General features: G+C 39.7%; 1 protein-coding gene across 3 annotated transcripts; it reads left to right on the forward strand.

Annotated features, from left to right (window-relative positions):
* The first annotated feature begins 178 nt into the window (after positions 1-178).
* On the forward strand, positions 179-25,069 carry RAB3GAP1 (RAB3 GTPase activating protein catalytic subunit 1). 3 transcript variants are annotated; one of them, XM_081921655.1, is made up of 25 exons: positions 179-310; positions 458-513; positions 2,917-2,992; positions 3,602-3,734; positions 5,661-5,739; positions 6,432-6,551; positions 6,865-7,030; positions 8,296-8,395; positions 8,533-8,614; positions 9,689-9,757; positions 11,575-11,648; positions 12,072-12,164; positions 12,644-12,810; positions 13,077-13,175; positions 13,784-13,956; positions 14,782-14,836; positions 15,620-15,973; positions 16,367-16,504; positions 18,023-18,250; positions 19,120-19,216; positions 19,302-19,405; positions 19,495-19,610; positions 20,875-20,977; positions 22,742-22,762; positions 24,111-25,069. In XM_081921655.1, exons 1-25 carry the CDS (start codon positions 293-295, stop codon positions 24,351-24,353), a joined length of 2,964 nt encoding a protein of 987 aa, XP_081777781.1. In that variant the 5' UTR covers positions 179-292; the 3' UTR covers positions 24,354-25,069. The 3 variants fall into 3 exon arrangements, 2 of the variants coding, with proteins under 2 accessions (XP_081777781.1, XP_081777782.1); XM_081921656.1 differs by lacking the exon at positions 22,742-22,762; XR_014171027.1 differs by lacking the exons at positions 20,875-20,977; positions 22,742-22,762; positions 24,111-25,069 and having other exon boundaries at positions 19,120-19,203.
* The last annotated feature ends 94 nt before the right edge of the window (positions 25,070-25,163 follow it).

Here is a 25,163-nt window from a genome sequence, read left to right on the forward strand (position 1 = left end):
GAGGGGGGGAGGACCCGATATCTTTCCTTAGGCAAGATACCCCTCTCCCTTTTTCATTTCTCTTTTGACAAGAGACCCCGCTCGGGATACCCCACTCGCTGCTGGCCGTCCTGATAAGTCACACCGCGCAAGCTCCGCCCACCCGGGAGCCTCTCCTCGCCTCGCCTCTTCCCCTACGTTCCTCCCTTCTCCCCCTCTGTGCGCGTGCGTGTGTTGTTATTGTGCCTCTTCCTCGCTCCCGTCATCCCTTTCAGGAAGCTGCGCCGTCCTGCAGGCCGGTGGCTGGCTCAAGATGGCGGCCGACAGTGAGGTGAGTCCTCCTTCGGAGCGCCCTCCCCACCCCCTCCCGCCGCCTCTAAGCAAAGAGGGGGGTGACGCTCCGCGGGTCGCCCCTCTTCACCCCTCTCCGTCCACACCCGCCCTTCAGCGCCTCACTCGTCTTCTTTCCCCCCCGCAGCCGGAGTCCGAAGTGTTCGAAATCACCGATTTCACCACCGCCTCCGAGTGGGAGAGGTAGGTATCGCTCTTCGCGGCGGGGCCGCCTCCTCCTCCTTCGTGGACCCTCCTTCGCTGCCGGCCCCCCTTTTTTTAATGAACTGCCTCCCTTCTTTCTCGAGTTGTCTCTTCCCGTCCCGTTTCCTACTTTGCCCTTTGCGGAGCTGCGTTGGGGTTGTGTGTTTGACAGTAGAGGAGAAGGGTGTGTGTGTGTGTGTGTGTGCAAGGTCCAGCTGCTCTGGGCGAATTTGGGGAGAGGAAGAGGCAGGGGGGAGACTCCCAGTGACAACACCTGGAGGGAGCTCCCCTCTTGTTTTGGGGTGGCGGGACGTCTTAAGAATTGGGGAGAGGGAGAATGCACCTGAAAGGTGGCTGCTGGGTCGATAACCCACTACCCCATAATAATATTCCATGTTGCCAGAAAGGGCTCTTCTGCAGCCTGTCCCTGGCCCCAGGAATGTTGTCAAATCTGTTCCACAGATGGACTGAAAGGCAAGTTTGCCTAGCAATGTGGTTTTGTTTTTTTAACCTGCCTTCCTGTCTGCTACTTGTTTCTATGGCAAGTGAGCTAGGCCTGAAAATGGTTCATGCTGGGTGAATGGGTAACTGCATAACTTCAAACCCATCCACGAAGAACCCAAAATATAAAAGGGTTGATGGCATGGTGGTTGATCTCTCAGCAGCTTTTGATCCTGTTGGCCCTGACCATCTGATCAAGATCATTTGCATTGGAAGCTGTGGGTTGTGCTGGGTGTGACTGTGCTTCAGGTAGATTCCAGGCAGACTTAGCTCAGAGACTTATTAAACCAAAAAGTATTGATGTAGGCAAACCCATATAAGAAAGTAAAATAAAATGGAAACTACCTCCATTGCTAGTAAAATAATCTGAGATGGGGGGGGGGGTGCATTGACAACCCATGTATTGGGGATGCGGGCCAGAAAGGAAAGGAAGAGGGTACTTGTGACAACTGTCTGGCCAACCAGCTCATGGTTGGCCCCAACTTTAAAAGAAGTGAGGCTTGGCACATTTATTGGAGCAGCCTCCAGTGTGTGCACAGGGCATTTAGGGGTGAAGGTAATCCTGCCCACAGCCCTGACCATAACACACAAATAGATGCAGCAGATCGAATCGCACTAATCTTCCAGCGGCTTAATTACCTCGGTGTGAGAGTTTTCTCCTTGATGTGTGGAGCTTGATTAATTCTAAGCATCTAGGTGGATTTGGATTCTAAGCACCTAGGTTTCTGTTAGCTTGTAAACAGCCATGGTCATCCTGTTGTATTATCTGCATTAGGGAAAGATAGGTAAGAGTGCCTTCTTTTATTGTTGAACTCTCAGCAGCTTTTGATACTGTTGGCCCTGATATTCTTCAAGATTCTGTGTTGGAAGCTGAGGTTTGTGCTTTAGGATTCCAGGCAGGTAGTGTAAGGAGACTGTTGTTTCTCTTCATGGGAATTATCCTCTGAGGTTCTCCAGATTTCAGTATTGCTTTTTATGCTGGGTGCAGTTGGCTTGAGGTTTGGAGAGTGGTTCCATTAATGTTTCTGATGACACTTGGCTCCATTTCTCCTTTTCATCAGATGAAAGTGGAGCTTTGACCTCGCTTAACAAAAGCCATGAATGTGTAATGGACTTTACAAAGGTGAATAAACTGAAGTTTATTCCAGACAGACAATATAATAGTCAAACAGTCTGATCAGAAAATGTCTGCAATCACTTTCAGCTGGTTTAGAATTTGCTTATGGGTTTTAGCTGTCATGAACTTAAAACATTTCTTAAGATTTTTTTCATTGGCAGCGAGTCTGTTTCCTTGTTCAATTCAAGATGCTGACCTTGACTTTTTAAAAACCCTAAATGGTCTCTTGGGGAGCACCTTCCTCTATTTGTTCAAAACGTGTTTTCATTATCAGTGTATTGTAGAGTATCTCCTGCATTTTGTTAGGGGTTGGGCCAGAATATCTCCAAAGGCTCTTCCAGCTCTAAAATGATCTACCTTGGGAACTGCTGTATACGAAATAATAATAATAATTATATATATATAGAGAGAGAGGGATAGATATATAGATATAAAATATGCTAGTGAATGTGCTGGTGATGCTCTACTAAAATTGATTTGTGTCTGTATGTATATATGTGTGAGAGGGAGAGAGAGAGAGATGGTCTCCTGAATATCTGTTGTTTTACAGCACAATCCTATAATGTCTACTCGGAAGTAAGTCCTATTAAATTCATTGTACTGTACTTACTTGCAGGTAAGTAGATATAAGATTATAGCCTAAAGCTGCCACTGTTAAATTGTGCTAATAATCAGCCATGAAAAGTTTTAAGGCCCTTATGTTTTAATATTCATTTTTATGGCTATGAGTTATATAATATAAGCATTGCATGACGTTAGTTCTATATCATAACTTTCCTTGTTAGATTTATTTCCAGAGTTGAGGAAGTTTTGAATGACTGGAAACTTATTGGCATTTCTTCAGGCAAAGTTTTGGAAAAGGTAAGATTGCCTTTTGAACTGTTCGGTGAAAATATAAACCATTAGTCCCATTCTATGACATCATTATTTAGAAACTTAACAATTTTGGCAGAATTCCTCCAGCAGTTTACAAACTTATAAAATCAAAATACAATAAAGTACAAATAAAGATCAGGATACAATAAATATAAACCTCCTACTTAAACCACCTAGTCAGTAGCTAAGTGGGATAATACTTGCAAACATCTAAATATCCTGTGTAAGAAGCTCAGTTTATAGGATACATTTGAAGCATCCAGACTAGAGGATTGGTGCTACAACAGAAAAGGCTTGTTTCTGAAAGAGGTTTCTGGATGACCTTCTGCTGGTTGCAGTGTTTCCAGCAGAGGCTCCTTTGGTTATCATAAAAGTTAATTTGGCCTATAAAAGGTGGTCTGTTAGGTATCCTGGTCTCAAGTTATTCAGGGATTTATATATGAGTAACACCTTGCAGAATTCCTTTATATGAAACTTATTTAAAACACTTTCTATTTGTAATAGTGGAATTGCATTCAGAGATGTGTAATGATGTTATATTGCAAATAATTTTGCCCATACATAACTAATGTTTCTGCCCTATTTGATATTCAGGGTGTATATACCACTGAAACATGGGAGGAGAAATCCGATGAGATTGCTTTTGCTGATTTCCGATTCTCAGTGACACATCATTATCTTGTGCAAGACTCCAGTGACAAGGATGCAAAAGAGGAACAAGTAGAAGGTAGTTACGTTTTCCATCACCCAAATATTTTTGAATCTTTACTATTTTATTTTGTGGCATTATATTATATTGTGTTGTTACTGAATGTTGTTGTTGGCATACATCTCTCTTTCTTGAGAGAGAGAGAGAGAGAGAGGGAGGGATGGATAATGGAGTGTATCTCCAGGGGTGAAAACAAATTGATGTGTTAGCAGCATCAAAGTGACCTCCCCCAAGACGCAAGCCTGGGTACTGTGTATGGAGATCCTGGGCTGCACAGCTGACAGAACCCTACTGTCTCACTGATGTGGTCCTAAGGAAAGCAGAGCAATATGTTCGGCTTCTTCACTGCAGGAATTGCCAGGAGGAGGTGTACGAGGTGCCATCCAATCGTCTTAGCGACTCTTCTCTAGTTTTGTGTAGGGTTTACTTAGCCTTTTCTTCTCCCCAAGAGAGCCTGCCAGGCAGCAGAGGTTTTGGTTCAGAGTTTTGCTTCTCCTAGATGAGCTACCTTCCCAGGTTGACGAGCCCCATCTGCCTCTTGTTATTACTAATCTATAAATATTGTGATGAATAATGCGTTATTGAATTGGTCACTTTTTCGTGGTCTAATATCAGTGGTCTAATTTTCACTATATTTTAAAGTTGATATAATAGGGTGATGCAATTTGAATTTGGGCATATAATCCTCCTTTCCAGTTGGTTGAGATAGATTAAAAGATCTTACCTTCTATGCATACTGCTTCTAATAAAGAGCAGAATATTTTATGAAAAAAGAAAGCTTTCTGAAATCACTTTTTAAAAAAACAAATGTTCATTGGAGGAAACAATTCAAATACCCTAGGGCGGGGGTCAGCAAACTAAAGTCCGCTGGCCGGATAAGGCCCGAGGGGCTCTTTAATCCGGCGCGAGGACCCTGCCCTAGGACCTTGCCACCCGCTCGGCCAGTCCCCGCGCTAAACCGGCTAGGCGACTGACTTCCGTGATGGGCATGCGATCGGCTTTGGATTGGCTCCAGGAAGCTCCCACAGCCAATCCGAAGCTGCGGACACCTCTGAGCAGGCAGTGACGCTGGCCAATCCAAAGCCTTGCCGCCCGTGTGCTGGGGAAACCCGGCTCAGCTTTGGATTGGCTCCAGGAAGCTCCCACAGCCAATCTGAAGCCGTGGACACCTCTGGGCGGGCGGCAACACTGGCCAATCTGAAGCTGCACTGGGCTTCCTCAGCACACAGGCGGCAAGGCTTCGGATTGGCCAGCATCACGGCCATAGACAGAGAGGCTGGCGGGTGCTTCGCAGGGCTTCAGCCAGAGCTTGGTGTGCCTGCTGGCCCCACGCCTGGCGCCTGGGAAAGCTCTCCCAGAAACGAGAGGTGCCGCTGCCGGCTCCTAACTGCCACTGGAGGAGGTAGGAAAGCAGGGGGAGGGAGTGGGGGAGAGAGAGAAGCCCCCTGCTGGTGTGTGTGTGTGCGCGTGCGTGTGTGGTCTAGCCCACCAGAAGATTTGAGGAACAGTGAGCTGGCCTGCTGGTAGAAGTTTGCTGACCCCTGCTGTAGGGAATGATGCTAAATGTTACTTTAAATACTGACTGGTTCCTGTTGTTCAAGTCTCACAGGTGTGATAAAACAATACTCCACTTAAGTAATATTACTTGTGTACTTTGTAACACATTCATGATAACATGTACATTTAGGAGTTTGTCTCAGTGACACTTTTGAGTAAATATGGATTGAATTAGACTGCTCGGTTTTTCTATTCTTATCGCATATGGTAGCTTTAATAATGTATCTGGTAATTTTATTCTTGTTTTTATTATTTACTTCTGTGGCTTGGACCCAGACTGGCTATATCTTCTCTTGGATGAAATAATTAAATTGATTAGCATATTTGATGCGTAGATGTTTAGTTTGTATTATCTGAACTCTTTCATTATTCTGAATGGCTTTACAGATATTATTCCAGTTGCTATGCAAGACCTTCTGTGCATGAACAATGATTTTCCTCCCAGAGCTCATTGTCTAGTGAGATGGTATGTCTGCTATTTTAAAGCATTACATTACGTATAGCTACATTATAGTCACAGCATATAAAATTTATGATGTACTGACTAGTACACAGAATAGTGATATGTGAACAAGCCTGGGTGAACCTCAAACTCTTTGCATCCCTGTGGTGTGACCTTGACAAGGAAGCTTTCACTTTTATTTTTAAGTAAATACAGTTTGGTGTTACACTTGAAATCAAACTGTACTTAGTCTTAACTGTAGTTTAATTAAACAAGCTGACTTCAAACCATAGTTTATGAAGTTTGGACTTTTCAGTTAACCGCAGTTTAGGGTTCAGTCATAACTGTAGTTGCAAAACTGGAAGCAAACGATTCCAATTTAGTCCTTGCAGCTGTGTTGGAGGAGAAGTGTGGGGAAAAGTGAGAGTAGTGCTCATTCAAGTTTATTCACATAATTCTAAAGCTTAGCTTAGTATTATGTCTGAACAAGGTTGATGCTTCTGACATATGCTCAGTGTTTATTATTCATTAAACTACATCAAACTTTAATCTTAGTTTGCTTCAACCATATTTTTAGTGAATATAAACTAAGCAGTTTGAGAGAGATTAGATGTTTCACACTTGAGTAACATTGAAAGACATATATGTGCATTTTATTATAGGCTTTAATATTTGTAATCTGTAATTATCTGAAAGCATTATTGTTTTTATTCTAGGTATGGATTGCGTGAATTTGTAGTCATTGCACCAGCAGCAAATAATGATGCCGTTCTTAGTGAATCTAAATGTAACCTCCTTCTTAGTTCAATTTCTATTGCATTGGGGAACACAGGCTGGTAAGTAAGGGTCCACATCATGCACATTCATCTCATGCACATAGCATGAAACCACGGATTGCATGTGAACTGGGCAAATGTGTACATTCCACAGAATAGACTGTTACATAGTCTTTGTGTGTTTAAAACTTTGTGTTGTTTGATATGGCTATATGTTCTAAAATAATAAATCTCAAGCACAGTTTGGGCTGTTTGCTAAAAGCTTAGGATGAATTGATACTTGCCATGGTGAATAGTAAAGGCTAACAGCTCTGTGTTTCCTAGGCTCTAGACGACTTAAAACACTTTTGTAGCTCTTCTGAATATTTTGCAGCCAGGTGCCAGTATTTGTACAAATTCATCACAAATGGCGAAGAATGTATGTCGGAGAGTGTCAAGGTCCTGGAGTTAGAACAGATTTTGAAATGGTTCATCTTCGCAAAGTCCCTAATCAGTATACTCACTTATCAGGATTATTGGACATCTTCAAATCTAAGATTGTAAGTATAGTTTGTGTGGGTGCATGTACGCATTTGCACGTGCCAAGAATTATTTTCTTCAGAAAAGTGGGCAAATTCTGAAAATCCTGCCTCTGTACCTATATGTTGTGCAGATTAAAACATCATTTTATGACAGATTAATGGATATTTGGCAGGTACAGCCACAGGAGAAAGCTTTGGTTTGTATTATATCATATGAACACAGTATAGCCTTTAGGTTTTTGAAAAGAATTACTGTGGCTAAGACTTTATGGGAAATGTCTGCCAATCAATCCATTTTAATCAGGAAGACTTGGACTCTGTTCTTATTTTGATATTAGACTTTTCCTTCTCCTTCAATGAGTAACAGTGCCATTGACAACTAATGGAGTCATCTCCATTACTAAATGCAATTGGTACTTATCTTAATCAGTTTTTATTCTGTCTCATTATGCCTGTGAAATATGAAATATTTCAGTGCTTATTTTGTAGTGTATTTAAAGTTATGCTCTTTCGATATGACAAATGTGTAAAACAATTAATATGGGATTCAGATTTGCATTGTCATCCATGCAATAATTGCCACATGGTATGTTGACTTGCATGTGTGAATGGGCCATTGCATATTTAACACCAAAGAGAGGACTTTCACATCACCAGGTATCATTTGATGTCATATCATAGGACACTGTTCAACAAAGTCACTTCACATACTCAGTAACCTGTCCTCAAGTGGACATAAGTACATGGGTGAACCAGTCTTTATCAGCTGTTACTTTTGATTTTCAGACACTTTAGCCCATGCTCCTAGGGAGCACAGAGGGATATTTGCATGAGCAGTGCATCTTTCCTTTTCTGAACAGCAGTCAACCCTCTTCATAATTGCAAGCTACATCTGGAACTCAGGTGAACTTCAGAAGTAGGTTGCTATGAAGCACAGAGAAGTGACTATAATTTTTTTGTGTCCATATTACTGCTGCTAGCAATATTTCGGAAGCCAAAACTTGTTGAGTTTCCGAATACATTCAGCAGATCAGCAGTCATGTACATTTATTATATCTGACCCATTTTAATAGTAAACCATTTATTTTGAGCTTAGGGGTATTTTGGAAGGATAGTGATGAATGATCTTCCCACCAGATAAAATGGTGGGATGTAAATTCCTAATAACATTAAAAATCTATCTCTCATAGAAACTTTCTGACACATTGCTTAGATTAAAGCAGATGTCTAGATATATCTGCTTTGGTCCTAACTTTTTGTATTTCTTTACATATGTCTCCTAGGGCTGCCCTTTAACCCCATTACCTCCAATCAATATAAGTATTAGACTTACGTACGTACTTCAGGACTGGCAGCAATATTTCTGGCCTCAACAACCACCAGGTATGATGCTTCCTTGTGTAGAACTGATAATCACTGGAAATCTGTGGCAAAGTTGGGTGTACATATTAGATGTCACCCAGTGCATAATTTTGTTACTTAATTCTGATGTAATGATCAAACATGTTTTCTGTCAATAGATATAGATGCTTTGGTTGGAGGTGAAGTTGGAGGCCTCGAGTTTGGAAAGTTACCATTTGGTGCCTGTGAGGATCCCATCAGGTAAGACCTGGTATAATCAAATATTTAGTTTCTAAAGTAAAATGGAATTGATCTTGTTGTGATGGGAAGCTAAATCTTCAACACTTTACTCAAAAGAAATATTGCTTATGTAATCTGACATGATACAGGTAAAGGTAAAGAGACCCCTGAGCATTAGGTCCAGTCGTGACCGACTCTGGGGTTGCGGCGCTCATCTCGCTTTATTGGCCGAGGGAGCCGGTGTACAGCTTCCGGGTCATGTGGCCAGCATGACTAAGCCGCTTCTGGCGAACCAGAGCAGCGCACAGAAATGCTGTTTACCTTCCCGCTGGAGCGGTAGCGTAATGCTATTGACCAAAGCTCTTCAAATGTAATTGCTATCCATGAGCTAAAGTATTTGCTTTGTGGACTGTCCTAATTTTCAAGGCTATTTCTTCGAATAAACATTCTGTTTGCATGCAAATAGACAATGAGAAAGCACACAGATACAGTATATGTTGTGGACAGGTGTGAAGTTATGCAGCAATGACCAGGAAAATATTGGATCTCAGCTGTATATTTAAAAAATAAGACGAAAAAGACATATGTGCTATTCATAATGGACATAAGTGTATTAAACTAAAACTTGTGTGCAAAATGGTCAGATTCACATATAACATTAAGCTGTGGTTAACGTTAATCATAGTTAAACTTGTGGCATCTGACAGATTATTGCTTACATCTTGGTTTATTATGTGTACTTCCACATTATAAGAAACACAAGCCAGGAAGAACTGCTCTTTCAGCTCTGTAACTTCTGGGCACTGATAGCTTCTTAACTGTAACTAAGGGGGATGTTACAGTTCATACAGAATGCTAAGCTATGGCTAACATTACCTGAGGGTTGTCAATTACAAGCTCTAGTTAAAGAGTGATTTTTAACCATTTTTAAACCGTAGTTAAGCTGCTGGACTGGATTTGTACAACTCTAAGCCATACTTCAATAAACCACGGTTTAGAGTTAGGTTCAACCCAAGCCAATGCGTTGTGACTGTAGTCTATGGTTGTGTGGTGGTTTCCGAATTCTGTCTCCAAGTGTGCCACTTTTACTTTCAGTGAACTTCATCTAGCAACTACATGGCCTCATCTAACAGAAGGTATAATTGTGGACAACGATGTTTATTCGTAAGTATATTTTTGACTTCATTTTCTTTTTGTAATCAAAACATCTGAGCTTCATCTTTCAGAACACTACATAATCTAGAATTCTGGTCTAGTTGAGAAATACTTAAATATCGCTTTAGCAAACATGGTAGCTATTGTAGTAGTATGAAAGTCAATTTTGCTCATGTTATTATTATTACTACTATTATTATTACTACAATTATTTTCTAATTTTCTCATAAGCTTGATACAGCTACTGCTTAAGAGGCAATTTAAGAAAGAAAGAAGCTGCTGTTATGACATTATTCTTTTTATTACTTTTATATCCCACCTTTACTCCCAAGAGCTCAAGATTGGTGTACACACCTCCTATCATGTTTTATTCTCACAAAAATCCTGTGAGGTAGGCTTGGCTGAGAGGTGGTGACTGGCCCAAGGTCACCCAGTGAGCTCCATGACTGAGTGGAGATTTGAATCTTGCTCTCTCAGGACCTAGTCCGACACCCTAACCATGACACTGCACTGTCTACGCAACCAAGTTCTAACATTTTAATTTTAATTCCAACACTTTTCATACCGTCTTGCTGTTAGAATGGTTGAGTCAAACTATTTTAATTGGACGCATGTGATTTTTAAAATTTGTGTTATTTCTATTTATCTGTGATGTATTTTCTTCCTCCTGCATTTGTGGTTATTTTTGCTCTTCGAATGATTGGAGCACTCAAGGATAATTGTGTCAGTTTCGTGTTAGGACTTGGATCTACAGTATGATTTACTTACACGATTGCTGTATGGTGAGAGAGCTATCAGGAAGACACTAATAAAACCCATTGAAAGCCCAGATGTATAAGAAGGCCACTACACAATAAAATTAGATATGAGGAATAATAATAATAATAATAATAATAATAATAATAATAATAATAATAATTTATTTGTACCCCGCCCATCTGGCTGGGTTTGCCCAGCCACTCTGGGCAGCTTACACAAAGACCAAAAATACACTAAAATGTCATACATTAAAAACTTCCCTAAACAGGGCTGCCTTAAGATGTTTTCTGAATGTCAGGTAGGAACTATTGAGTCATGCTGGCAGCCTTATGTAAAAAGGCTTTATGTAAAAAGGCACAGAATGGCCTTGGAAAAATCAGTCATAGATGGAGATGGAGAAGCAGTCAGTTTTAAATGGATGTATACACTGAATATGGCAGCTCCAGCCCAATCGAGCCTTGCCTGCATTAGACCACCTGTGCTTTGGGGCACCTGCTTTGGTGCAAGCCATTCATGCATTGTCAGGTTTGTCTGTTTCTTAAAGCGTGACTAATTATATGCAAAAAGCACATATTACATACACAATGCATACATGTTATGTGTATAATACTTTAAAAAGATTCAAGCACCATCTGCAGCATGATTTTTAAAGTATTAATACATGATTTCATACCGTTATATGAATTGCTGTATGCATTGTTTACTTTGGGGCAATATGCTGTGTGTAATAGTCTGCAAGAATAGTGCATAATATGTGAGAATTGTCAGTGTTTTGAGTGGAGCTGATAAAAAACCTGTTTGTTTCACATCATGATCGAGATGGGAATTAGAAAAAAATCTGTATGGAAAAAATTCAAAATTGAGATTTACAGAAAAATCCGTTTGTAATCATAGGTGATGAAAATAACAAAATTAGGCAAAGTAAGTGACTGACAAGTGTGTTAAAGATATTCTGTAATAATCTGGTGAGGATTGACATGCAAATTCTGAGGTTGCTGTCTTCAATGGTATTTATGATTTGATGAGTGAAGAAATAAAAACATTCCTATTCTGTTTTGTTTTTTAAGAGACTTGGATCCTGTTCAAGCCCCTCAGTGGTCTGTAAGGGTCAGAAAAGCTGATAACCCACAGTGTTTGTTAAGTAAGCAATCCAGAGCTTATCTTTTTCTATTATTCTTTAAAATTACTTCAGGAAGATAGGAATTGGTTTTGACTAAGTTCTTGTAGAAATATATTTTTCTTGATTGTAAATTCACTTAAATCTTCAGTGTTGAGTTTGCATGTGGGAGCTCTGCTTAGGCATGAAATTCATTGTCTCTAGGCATCGAAACACTAGTAAGTTCAGGCAAGGTTGCTGCATGTGCCTTCAGGCTTGCTTGGGAGATCAGTGCTTATATGCAGTGACAATGCTATGTAAAAAAGAAAAGGTTTTTCTCATTCCTTCCTTACTAAAATTACATATACTTAGACTGTATTAGACTCTGCTTTAGGTATGTGATTTTGGGAAAACCCTAATATTCAGAAATCTGACTGCATAAATAATTTTTTTAATTTCCTTTTGTAGGTGATTTTGTCACTGAATTTTTCAAACTGTGTCGTCGGAAAGAATCGACGGATGAGATTCTTGGAAGATCAGCATTTGAAGAGGAGGGAAAAGGTAAAAAGTCAAGTTAATTTTCTTTGCTTTTGTGCCTATGAAAGCAGCTGTAATTTTATCTGAAGCAGGAGGGTCTTGATAGAACTAATGATAGCATCTCATGTGAGGGGCTGGGTTGAAAATACGTCGGTGTTAAAAAAAAAAAAGACCTTTCCTCAGAGCTCTTTATTTATAAGCCTCCTCTTCCTCCTCCATCATTGTCTATTTTAAATGGTGTATAAGGTTTAAGCCCTCATCTTGTCTCCCCCTTCCCTCTGCAGCATGCTCAGTTTCTTTGCAGCAGCATGTTTGAGGATACATAGCCTTGGTTACATAAAAAGTCCAGCATGGCCTAGTTCTGGATTCGGCAGCAGGTGGCACACTCGTATTTAGCAAAGTAGTTTTGCTGTTTCATACTGAAAGAGAAGGATACTGATGATGTAAATGCAAATAAAGACAAATAAATTGATAATTGTAACTGTGGCCTTGATATTTTGTAGATGCTGACATAAGCCATGCATTGTCAAAGCTCACAGAACCAGCACCTGTCCCAATCCATAAACTGTCTGTGACAAATATGGTTCACACAGCAAAGAAAAAGATTCGCAAACACAGAGGTGTAGATGAATCACCATTAAATAATGACGTCCTCAATACTATTCTTTTGGTAAGTAAACTAGCTGTGCTGTTGCATTTAATGATGATGCTTTATAATATTTAAATTCGCATTCTCCTGCGGCCAAGAGTGTCTTTGCCCAGTGTCAGTGCACACTGCAGGGGTACAAATCATTTTATAAAGTTCTTGCTTCCCTCTGTAGAGGAGTAAATGGTATCTAGGATATATGATAAAGAGTTATTGCAGAACTTAATAGCTGTGGGAAATGGCAAAGACAACATATTTGAAAACTGACAGTATGTACTTTCCCCCTCAAGTACTTATTCCCTGATGCTGCTGACAAATCAGCAGATGGATCTGAAGCCAGAACTAGTCCTTCAGCAGGATGCCTCCCACCCACAGACAATGAAGACTATGTAAGTTCAATTTGCTTCCGTGACTAATATTTACCAAATCTATCTATCTATCATCTATCTATCTATCTATCTATCTATCTATCTATCTATCTATTGTCCAGTAGCACCTTAGAGACCAACTAAGTTTGTTCTGGGTATAAGCTTTCGTGTATGAAAGCTTATACCCAGAAACAACTTAGTTGGTGTCTAAGGTGCTACTGGACAATTTTTTTATATATTTTGACTGCGTCAGACCAGCATGGCTACCTACCTGAATCTACCTACCAAATCTGAATGGCTTTTAATAAAAGGAAAACACAACCTAAAGGTCTGCTTGGGGGCTTTTGTTATCTGTCCATTTTAGTTATAAAAGGATGAGTTTTCATATACAAACCTTTGTTTTTATTAGCTTTGTTTCTAACTATATTTTAGAGACTGGAGTTGTGTATATCCTGTTTTTTAAAGACATTATTAACATTTTCTGAAGGGCAACACAGTTATCAAATAAGTAAGATGAATTCTGCAGGTATTATAAATTAAGGAAACTTACATAATTTGCTTATTTTTTAAATAACACAAAATATTTTTTCATGCTTTTTTGTCTTTGCCCTGCTTCTTCCTGTGTATAGAACATCTACATCCAGTTCAAATCTGCCCCTTCAGACAGCTTAACTTACAAACTGGCCCTTTGTCTTTGTATGATCAACTTCTACCATGGTGGGGTCAAAGGAGTTGCACATCTCTGGCAGGAGTTTGTCTTGGAAATGCGCTACAGATGGGAGAACAACTTCTTTATCCCAGGGTGAATTATATTCGTATTTATTAGCATCATTTAGTTGCAGTTTAATTAATACAGGCTGTAATTTAGAACTTCCACTGTCAGGATGAGAGAGCCAGATTTTCCTGGCATCTCAGAGGCATTCTTGTTTACAGCCAGTTAACTTGATTGTGTAAAATATAGTGGGGAACTATTTACATTTTTGTTGATTCTTCTTCCATGTAGCTCAGAATTAAATTCTAGATTAACCCTATCAGGGAGGTCAGTCTGATTAATTGTGATGGATCCTTCTCATTTCATTTACTTAATTTTAAAAATGTTGGATATTTTGTAATTACTTATTTTTGGTTTTTATTTGTATTATAGCTTTTGAGATTTAAAAGTTTATTTTTAAAAAAATAACTGATGGATCCAAGTGCATCTAGGTTGCAATTCATCATAAGGGGCAGGTGCTTGATAAAGGTGTAATAATAATAATAATTATATATATATATATATATATGCCACTGCTACCCATCTGACTGGGTTGCCCCAGCCACTCTGGGCTGCTTCCAGCAAATTATAAAATTACAGTAAAACACCACACATTAAAAACTTCCCTTTACAGCCTTCAGATGTCTTTTAAAAGTCAAATACAGTAGTTGTTTGTTTCCCTGAATTCTTGTGTGTATTTGCAAGCAGGTCTTAAAGCAGATATGCTTGATTGTGGCCCAGGGCCCTCATTAAAATCTGCTATACCTTGGTGCTGCTCCTTCTGAAAACTACATTTTTTACTGTACATCTTGCTGCAAGTACTAGTTTACAACATGGTTTTTATGTAATAATAATACAGATGTAACTTCATATTAGGTTAACAAGTGGTGCTCCAGATCTGAGATGTTGTTTACTGCACCAGAAACTCCAGGTAATTATCGCAAAATAAGTTATCTATCAGTCTAGGATACAAGATAATGATATTTAATGCTTTACAAAATATAAAATAGGATCTGGTACTTTTTTATTGTTGCAGAAATTGTTAAGAATTGTAAAATGTATCCTACCATTACCATATTAGTTGGGTAGCATATCAGATTGTTACAGAAATAATCAGCGAGTTGAGTTTTATTCATTGTTAGTCATGCTCAAGAGTAAGTAAAGGGATCCCTGACTGCTAGGTCCAGTCGTGGACGACTCTGGGGTTGCAGCGCTCATCTTGCTTTATTGGCCAGCATGACTAAGCCGCTTTTGGCAAACCAGAGCAGCGCACAGAAACGCCGTTTACCTTCCCGCCAGAGTGGTACCTATTTATCTACTTGCACTTTGACGTGCTTTCAAACTGCTAGGTTGGCAGGAGCAGGGACCAAGCAACGGGAGCTCACCCCGTCGCGGGGATTCGAACTGCCGACTTCTGATCGGCAAGCCCTAGGCTCTATGGTTTAGACCACAGTGCCACCTGCGTCCCATGCTCAAGAGTAGGACCACTTTAATAATGGACAATACTAACTTGGGTTAATGAATTTCAGTGGGTCTGCTCTGAGTATGTGGGTGATGACATGTGAACAGAAGTGTCTTCGTGCTGTGCAAGCGCAGGTGTCAATCTTGGCTGTTTTTACATAAGTTGCGTTACACAGCTTAATGGAAATAATTGCCACTGTGGAAGAGTGTGCATATCTGTCCTAATAAGTTTTCAATGTGCTTTCATTTCCAGATGTTAAATTGTTGTATTGAAAGAAAGAAAGCAAGGGATGAGGGGAAAAAAGGAAATAATTCTGATCGCTCTTCTGGAGACATTGGAAAATCAAGTGACTTGGTGGGTAAAGACTATTTAAAAGAGGGTGATAAGGAAAAAGGAGAAGTAGGAAAGTCTTGGGACTCCTGGAGTGACAGTGAAGAAGAATTTTTTGAATGCCTAAGTGACACAGAGGAACTTAAAGGAAATGGACAAGAAGGTGGGAAGAAAGGGGCTGCAAAAGAGGCATTAAAGCCAGAAGGTCGTTTACATCAGCATGGCAATTTGACTTTGCTTCATCCTGGAGACCCCCTCTATGTTCCAGTAACACAGGTTAGACCTGGAATTATTTCTGGTTTTCTGATTTCTGTTAACTTGTTTCACTTGTCATACCTGTTAGAGGTAGCTACACATAGGAAGAAATATGGCACTACTACGTTGATTTTGTTTCTCCTGCATAGTGGTGACAAGTTTCGCCTGTAAAAGTAAGGTGACTTTTAAAGCCAGACCATTGGTACATCTAGGTTGGAGTAGTCCTGCCTCCATCCTTTTTCTCCTTCAAACCCTGGTTTGATCTTAGTTTGTGGTCATATTAAAGCGTTTCCTAACTTGGACTGTGAAAAAGAGTTCCTTGAATAAATAAAGCCACAAGGATTGTTGTTCTGTTGATACCAAGCCTGAATGGAATTCCCCGTGTAAGAAATGCCTGTTCTTTGTACTTTTCAGGAACCAGCTCCTATGACCGAGGATCTTCTGGAAGAACAGTCTGAAGTATTGGCTAAACTGGGAACATCAGCAGAAGGGGCTCATCTTCGTGCACGCATGCAGAGCGCCTGTTTGCTTTCTGATATGGAATCTTTCAAGGTGGATACATGATTCTGTATTCCATTGGACTGTCTTAGTGATGAATATACTAGTGTAAACACTCCAGTCAGTCGGAAAGGGCACAATTACAGGATTTCCCCCCAGGAACCTCTTTCACAATTGCTTTCCTTCCATTTTACTTGGTTGTTCTTTGTATAACTATCACCTTCACTGTAGTTTAAAATGTTCATTTCTATATTGCTCTAATTTGCCTGGTGTTTGTCTCTGATAATGCACTCATTTTGACTCAGTGTCAGTCATTTGAGGGAAAATCAGCTGATGTTTTTGTTTTGAAATAGAAGTAGTTGGTCAGATACTTTATACCTTCTGGAATTACTCTTTTCAAAGCAGGAATTGTGATTTCCCCCTAAATCACAAAAGCCTATTTACTCAAGCTGAGGACAGCTTAGTCTTATTGAAGTCAATCCAGTGTACATATTAACTGGCTTTGAAGCTCACAGCTTTGGACTTTTAGTACATGTCATGGTGAATAAGACTACTACATTGAGCTTTCTGAGGTATTTGAATGTGTGCTTTCATTGTTTTTGTTTTATTTTTGTGATCTCTCTGAAATTGTATTCTGTAGCTTTAAGAGCTAGGTGTATAACAACATAAGTATTCTGCCTAGGCTTGCTTTTCAAACATAAGCATACAGATCTGTGCTATAAGAGGTTACCCATTATAAACTCTGTCCAAGTTGTCCCTCCAAATTATTTGTATGGATTGCTTTATAATATTTTTGTGAGCTACTGAATTAATGAGGGAGGAAAAGGTGTGAAACATATCTTAATATTAGAAGCTTCCAACTTCCTCATATATGACCAGGGCATTACATCTTGGGCAGCTTCTCATCTATCTTGTATATTAAAGCACTCCAATTTCCTAGATGTGGCACAACAATTTAAAATAGGCTAGAGAAATCAGGTTGCAAAAAAGGTATCATGGTAGGTGGAATTCTAAATATAATGATGGTTGGTATAAAAGTATTGTAAATAAATGTTTGTTCACCAATGCAAATTATTCCTTTTTCTTCCAGACTTTTCAGAGGTAGGGGCGGGTTCCTTCCTATCTCGTTTCTGTCTATTTTAAATAAGAAAGTGGTGATAATGCATTTTGTTCTTGGGTATTTTTACCTGAGTTTTAGTTTGTAGGGCCACTTAAGGTATTACAATATAATTACATTCTGTATTCACAGTGTAAAAATTAGAGTGGGATTAGCTACTAAGTCACCAGAGATAACATTTCCCCTCTCATTGCAAAACTCAAACAGAAGTGGATCTTGTGAAGCTGCTCTGGGAATTCTGAATAATAAAAATTCACGTCTGACTTTTATGACAAGTTGGCAACTTTAATTTTAGGAGGTGTATATGTATCTTTTAAAAAATGCAAGTATTGAAATGTAGTGTGTAGGTGCCCCTAAGTCACTTGTGCTTCTCTCACCTGATATACAGCTTGGAAAGTATGTGGGGAAAAATAAAATGTTCTGGTTTTGCTTTCTCCACCCACACTGCATCCTAGGCTGCCAACCCTGGTTGTTGTCTGGAGGATTTTGTGAGATGGTATTCACCTCGGGATTACATTGAAGAGGAAATTGTGGATGAAAAGGGGGATGTAGTCATCAGGGGTGAACTGAGCGCTCGAATGAAGATTCCAAGTAATATGTGGGTTGAAGCCTGGGAGACGGCGAAGCCGATTCCGGCAAGAAGGCAGAGACGGCTTTTTGATGACACTCGGGAGGCAGAGAAGGTAAGAGGACTTGCGACAGGCTGCACAGACACTGCCCATTTCCATGGGAACTTTGTGTCTTGGCTTTCCTGAATCTCTCCAGCTGACTATGCAGGTCACATTTAAGGTTGGACTGAATAATGCAGTTTCCTTCTGGAATTATAATTCCCTGGAATGACGGTTATTTTGTTTGTGGAAACATGTAGACAAAATCAGCAAAGGCACTTGAAGTAACTTTGGAGATCAGTAGCACTTAGGTATTGTAAGCGCTTTGGGAATGAAGCCTCTCATAGTTTTTACTTAGCAGTAATTGTGGTAGAGCTCCCTTTCAGCTGTCTGCATGCTGCCCTTTATCAGTTCCAAACACTTTCCCTTTTCCTTCCAGCATTCGCCACTTTGTTCCCCAACACCTGTCTCATCCAAAAATTGCACCTGATCAGTGGAAAGCACCTCTCCATAGCCTCACTTATTGGGATGTTCTCTTAGTAGCTTCCAAAAGCTGTTTGTTAATGCATTAAATACATAGCTGTGGAGTTTTGTTTCTGCTCTTGTGCTTTAAACAGTCATTGCTTTTGCTGAGTTCAATCATGTTCAGATCATCTGAATTCTCCTATGATAGACACAGAACTTGTAGTTCCCCAAAGAACAAATGTTTCTCTAGTCTAAAGTACCAGAGGAAAGTTTTCGGAAATGTTTCCCCAGAATTTATGGGCATTTTTATGAAGGCCATGAAGTATTAACGTAGAAGATTTATTTTAGTACCCTAGTTGCCATAATATGTGTACTTTAAAATACTGGAGAGAAGGTGAGATTCATTGTGCAGAATCAAGATGATCAGATATGAATGAGAACATTATTGGCATGATGTAATCCTGTTACCATACCTTCAGGTGCTGCACTATTTAGCAGGTCAGAAACCAGCAGATCTTGCAAGGCATCTTCTGCCTTGTGTCATCCATGCAGCTGTACTCAAGGTAAAGGAAGAAGGTAAATAACACTTGTTTTAAAAATGCAGTATACTTTGTGTGAAGGTGGAATTATTATTACAATATACTTCATGTTTTAACAACAGAATCGGTGGAAGATATTTCTTCAGTAAAGAAGATAATTAAGCAGATAATCACCCACTCCAGTAAAGTCCTCCGGTTTCCAAACCCAGAAGACAAAAAATTAGAAGTAAGGGGTTTACTTAACTAAGTTTGAGAAGGAATGTCTTTAAAAGTAAGTCATATAACAAAATGGAAAATGCTTTCTCTCTTACGCAGGAAATTATTAGTCAGATTTTGAATGTGGAAGCCACTATTGCTCGGGCAAGGTCACTGAAAGCCAAATTTGGAGTAGAGAAATGTGAACAGGAAGATGAACGCAAAGATCTAGAAAAGTGAGTAATCTTGAATTCCTTGTTTCATAGGCATGTGCAAGTCATGTTTCATAGTAACTCCCTCTTCTTGCTTTGTTTGTTACCGCAAAGCGCAAGGCCATTCCAGGCTTATCTGCTGCATTTTTCATGCATTCTGGTGTTTGGATAGTATAAGCATGGCAGGTTTATTTACACCTGTGTGTATTTTGGAAGAAGGAAACATGCCACCCAGAGCAGCCGCCAACATAAATGGTTATTCTTATAAGGTCAATCTGGTGTCAAGTTAAGAGTGTTCTCTGAAGAGCAGAAACCATGGCTAATGTTTTGCTGACGTAACTATTAATCATGGGGAAGGATGGCAGCAAGAATGTGTGGGTGAGAGAGCAGGGACTTCGCAGGAAGTGCTTGGTCCTGGGGCTGCAGTGTCAAGTGTGTTCATATCCCCTCAAACACCGTATTTTATTTCCTTGTAATATTTTTTATGAAGTTTAATGTTACATGTTAGACAAACCATACAAGAGAAACAAGAGTAACAACTTTACTAAAATAAAGGCAAAACAAGAGCTATGCCTACGTTCTCTATCCCACTATTCAGGGGAAAGTTAGTCTAGAAAGCATTTACATACAAATAATAAAAAGTTGGGAAGGGTTAAGCTGGAGACCAGTCCTGTTGTGGTATAGTATCCAAACTGTCTGTTGTGATTTGGGTGCCAGAATTCGACCACTTTGCTGCAACACATGAGCTGGTTAGATGGTACCATGTATTATCAAAGCTACATTTTAATTTTACTCCTCTTAATAGTCTATTATGCACTGTTAATTTCTCTGCCACTGCCTTGGTCCTCTCCCCTTGAAACAAAAGTTCTGTATAATATCTGCAGTATGGGCAGTCTTGAAACAGGCTGCTCCCAGTAAGAAAAATATTAAGTATTTATGGATAACATTATGCATGGTAATGGAAAATAGATAAAAGATCAAAACCGTGGTCCATCGGGATGACTTCCAGAACTATGGCAGAAATCTCAACACAGAGTGTATTTGATTTGAATAACTGATTCTATTGCCAGTCATCCAGAGCAGGAAAATTAATACATGCAGTGTACATCCATGCATAAACTGGCCTTAAGCTAGATACATGGAATTTTATATGTGAGCTCAGTTCCTTTCCACCACTCAGCTGTGGTACCAATATTGAAAATATTTTTAAAATATGGTTGTTTCTTTCAAAACAGAAAAACTAGTTTATTTTGCTGACTTTTTCCTTTCCTTTCTCTTTCGCTACCAGATTTGTGAATTCTTTTCTGGAACAGCCAGAAGTCTCAGTCATTGGTGCTGGAAGAGGACATGCTGGTACTATAATTCACAAGCTTTTTGTGAATTCACAGCGGGTAAGATGGACTTTTTAACATCTCTTTAGGCCATGTAAGATTACTCTCAGTTCAGCTTTGAAAGTGCCTCCGTGTATAAGAATACTATGGCTATATTAAATATTCAGCTATATGTAAAATGGGCAATACTTAACAAAGCACAGATTATAGATCAGTGTGTTCCTTCCAGGGTGGTAGTTCTGTGAAACAATTGTGGGCGTTTTGTTGTGCATTAATGTACGTAAGGTCCGTTTGTACTAATGCACATTGATTGATTGAATGAAGTAGTAGTTTTTAGGTTGCCAGAACAAAATGAACTTTTCATTTCATAACAGCTACCAGTAAGTGTTTTCCAGGTCTAATTTTTCATTGTGTGATATAATAGCAGCTTCTGGAATGCTGTAATGTATGTTTATATTTCAGTCCTTTGCTATTGATTACTGGTTTGGTCTCAGGGAGGACTTGGGTAGGCAGAAGACTTTAGGGAGTTACTGAAGGGCCTAGGAGAAGATTGGAAGTGGAATAGGAGCAAGAGAAGGCCTGAAAGGAGAGGGGTTGGTTGCACATGGTCATGAGCTGCAAATGTGAGAGAGGTTGAAGTTTACAGAATGTTTTGAAACAACCAAATAATTTGTGGCCGCAGAGAACTAGTTGGCGTATTTAAGGAACTTGTACTCTCTACTCTGAACCCAAAGAAGCCCTTGCTTGGGCAGACAGCACACCTGCAACTCCATTGGGGTGCACTTGCTCATTCCGCTAGCCTGCCTCCAGCCCTGCATGCTGTTTTGGAGAGTTCCTCCACCATTCAAGGGAATGGCTTTGTAGGAACACAGAAGTCTGTAGCGAGAAGGGTCTATTGCATGTATAAACCTCTGTATTTCCTGGGACAGGAGAAATATGAGGAAGCACTTGCACATGGGAAATTGCTCACAGTAGATGAAATATAGCAAGTGAGAAGATAAGAACTTAAGGAAGAATATGATTGGAGTAGGAAGCATGCAGACTTTCTGTGTTGGTGAAAAAAAACCCATGCAACTCTGCATTCATAATGAAAACATGATGAAGTTTTCACTTAATTACACAAGGTTGCGTCCCATGCTGTTTAGTGTAGGGGCTGCCGTGGGTAGGACTGGGAAAGCCCCTTGCTGAAGTGATCTTCTGCTTGTTCTTTTAGAACACGAATATCACTAAAAATAATGCTTGCTAATAATTCATTTCTGCAAGGTCATTAACTGGTAAAACTTAATCCCAGTAGTATTTCATTTTAACCAATGGATGGACTGATTCCCCCCCCCCCTTTAAAATGCATGATAAAAATAAGGCAAGTTTAGTGATTCACATCCCTGCATGTATTCTGATGCACAAAAGCTCCTGCAGCTGTAGGCTGTCCTGTTCATTGTAATGGCAGCATTAAACATCCATTTCAGATGAATATAAGTGGGTAGTGACTGCCTCTGTTGAAATGAATGAACTCCTTTTGTCTATCAGTTGCTAGATTAGGACATGTATGGAAAGTTGCATCTGCTGAATGGGTAAAAATGAGATTGATTAGACTGGAATATTGTTTAAATTTACCATGTTATCTGTACCAGTTCTGCATCAGTGTGTTCTATGTTTGTTTCATGTTCTGAGTGTTTATCACAGTAGCTCTCTTGACTACAACATATACCTGGAGGGCACTCTGCCTTTTAAAGCAGACAATTCTGAAACCTCTCTTGACCCCATGTGAGTCATCTCTGACTTGCCTTTCTTTATCTTTTATCACTGGTTCTCTTCCTTATCCAGCTGACTGAATCTTCTGAGGAGGTAACTAGATCTTTCCCTAATTTTCTAGTCATCTGCCTAACCTCATGTAGGTGCATAGAAATGAATGCTCTAGCAGCATAGTGCAGTTGCTTGATTTGCCTCCTACTGATCACTTGCATAGTCAAACCATTAAAATAACTTCATCTTACCAACTTCAAACAAGATTTTCTGAAGCCAGAAGTTTTGAAACCAGGTTGTGAAGTAACTTGTGATTGAAAAACTGGAGCTTTAAGTGGATGTCTAACTGGAAGGTATTTGAAGTCTAAAGGCCTCAGAGCCATGCCTTGTTTGGTAATCTAGTTGTTGCCTATGGCTTCTTCAGATGTGCATGTGTTTTGGCTGGCAAGGACTAAGCATCATAAACTGTTGCAGGAACATTTGTCCACTTTTATTGCAGAAAGCAGTTTAGTTTTTGCTGCTTTAATACTTTCTCTTGCTTTATTAATACTTCCTCATAAAATGCTTGCATGAACAGATTTATGCTTCTCAGTTATGAAGCAGCTGTAAACTAACTCTACCCACTTAGCAGGAGTCATATTTTTTACCTTAGAAATGCTTTATGAAAGAAATTTAACTCATTTAGTAACCAATTACTTCCTTGGTGCTAAGAAAGACAGGCCATTTGTGACCTATAATAGTTCTCATCCAGTTTGAGTGGCAGGACTCCCTGAAACAGGGAGTTGTCATAGCACAGTTCTGTGCTAGTATAAGGTCCCAGGCACAGTTATGTCCTTTATCAAACTAAGGTAACAGGGCTAAAAAGGATCACTGCAAGATGGGCGAATTAGGTGGTCATGTCATGTGAAAATACATCAAGCCCTGATTAACACTGGTTTCCTTAGATACAGACCCAAACACTGTAGAATTCATAGCAAAGCTCTTGTAGTGTTATTTTAATCATAATTTGCTGGAACCTCAACATTACATTGTTTTGACTTTTAACTAACAAATGTCATGTTTTCTGTTTTGGAGACCAGTCTGAAGCAGTTCAAGGTCCACTTCATGAACCTGACTGAGAGTGGTCTGTGTTGTTGTCAATTGTGTGGCCCCCAGGCTGTGTGTTTAATACTTGTTTACCAGCATTAGTCGTGTTGTAGAAGCACAAACTTAAAAACCTACATTTCTTCACTTTAGAAATCCACTGCAAATGGTGCTTTCATTGTCACACTCATTCATTCTTCTCTTACATATCCGTCTGTGCCTGCATATTGCAACTTCTTCAAAGCCAAGACTCACTATCTGTTTATGTAGCCCTTATTTTTGAATTATCCTGCCGTTTTAAAGGGTTTTAAAAATGATTATGGAGCTAACAAAACACATCAACAGTGAGGCTTCTGTATTTTTTTAGGTTGCCACAATGATGCCCCTTGACGAAGAACTTAAGAGGTCTGGCTCTTTGGATGAGAAACGTTTCAGTTCCGGAATAGCTGGAGACTTCCCCCTGCCCGCAGGGCGTGAGGTTATTTTGCGCACAACTGTCCCACGGCCTGCCCCTTACTCCAAGCCTCTGCCTCAGCGCATGTATAGTGTTCTCACAAAAGAGGACTTCCGACTAGCTGGTGCCTTTTCATCTGATACAACATTCTTCTGATGTCACTGTGTAGCCTGCCGACAATGCATCTCTGCCGGTGGTTCAAATGGTCATTCCATGTCCAGTACTCTAGAGCTGAGGATAATCCTTTCATAAATTTAGTAATCAGTAATAAAATACTCACAGACTAGTCACTGAGGAGCAATGCTTAATGCCAAACAACTGTCTCATAAGATGTAGGTAGAACTTTAGAGTAAACTTTTATTTGGGAAAACTCCGTCTGCATATATGTGTTAAAGGGCTTCGGAGGGATGCTGGGAATGGGATTGTTGGGGAGCAATCCATTCCTGTTTACAGTGATAATGAAAATATCAGAACTCAGCAAATATGGTGATACTTGTAGAATTCTGCAGCCTCGTGTGAAAGTTTACTTTGTTCATCTAGACCAACCTGACCATCAAATGTGTAATGCCACCATCAGTGGGTTATAAACTTTGTTTAAAGCTATATGTAGTCTACACATAATAAAATGCAACTCACTTGTGGGTCTAAATTGCTGTGTATATATTACTAAAGAACAGATGGACCAAAAATTTAAACTACCATCCATCAAAAGTGTGATTAAAAAGTGGTAATTTACTATAGTGAATATACCAGCAGCATTTTTGCCACAGGATGAATTGTACTCAAACCCTCTGTACCACTGGCTTTCAACTCTTAGAGTCATGCTGTTTGTTTATATACTGTTAGAAAAAGTAAAGGGTTATTTTAATGCATTGGATCTATGTGTTCTGTTCTTGTAAAGGAATGCTACATGTTAAGGTTTGAGGCCATGCCACTGTTTTATGACCATTCATTCATTTTTTTTAT

Source organism: Podarcis melisellensis (assembly GCF_964234715.1).
Source record: "Podarcis melisellensis genome assembly, chromosome: 1".
In the NCBI taxonomy this organism is placed as follows: Eukaryota; Metazoa; Chordata; class Lepidosauria; order Squamata; family Lacertidae; genus Podarcis; species Podarcis melisellensis.

Excerpts from the sequence above, each read along its gene's own strand:
- RAB3GAP1 (XM_081921655.1), top strand. Across the intron at positions 13,176-13,783 it reads CCACAGACAATGAAGACTAT|AACATCTACATCCAGTTCAA; the intron begins GTAAGTTCAATT and ends TCCTGTGTATAG. Across the intron at positions 16,505-18,022 it reads CTGATATGGAATCTTTCAAG|GCTGCCAACCCTGGTTGTTG; the intron begins GTGGATACATGA and ends ACTGCATCCTAG.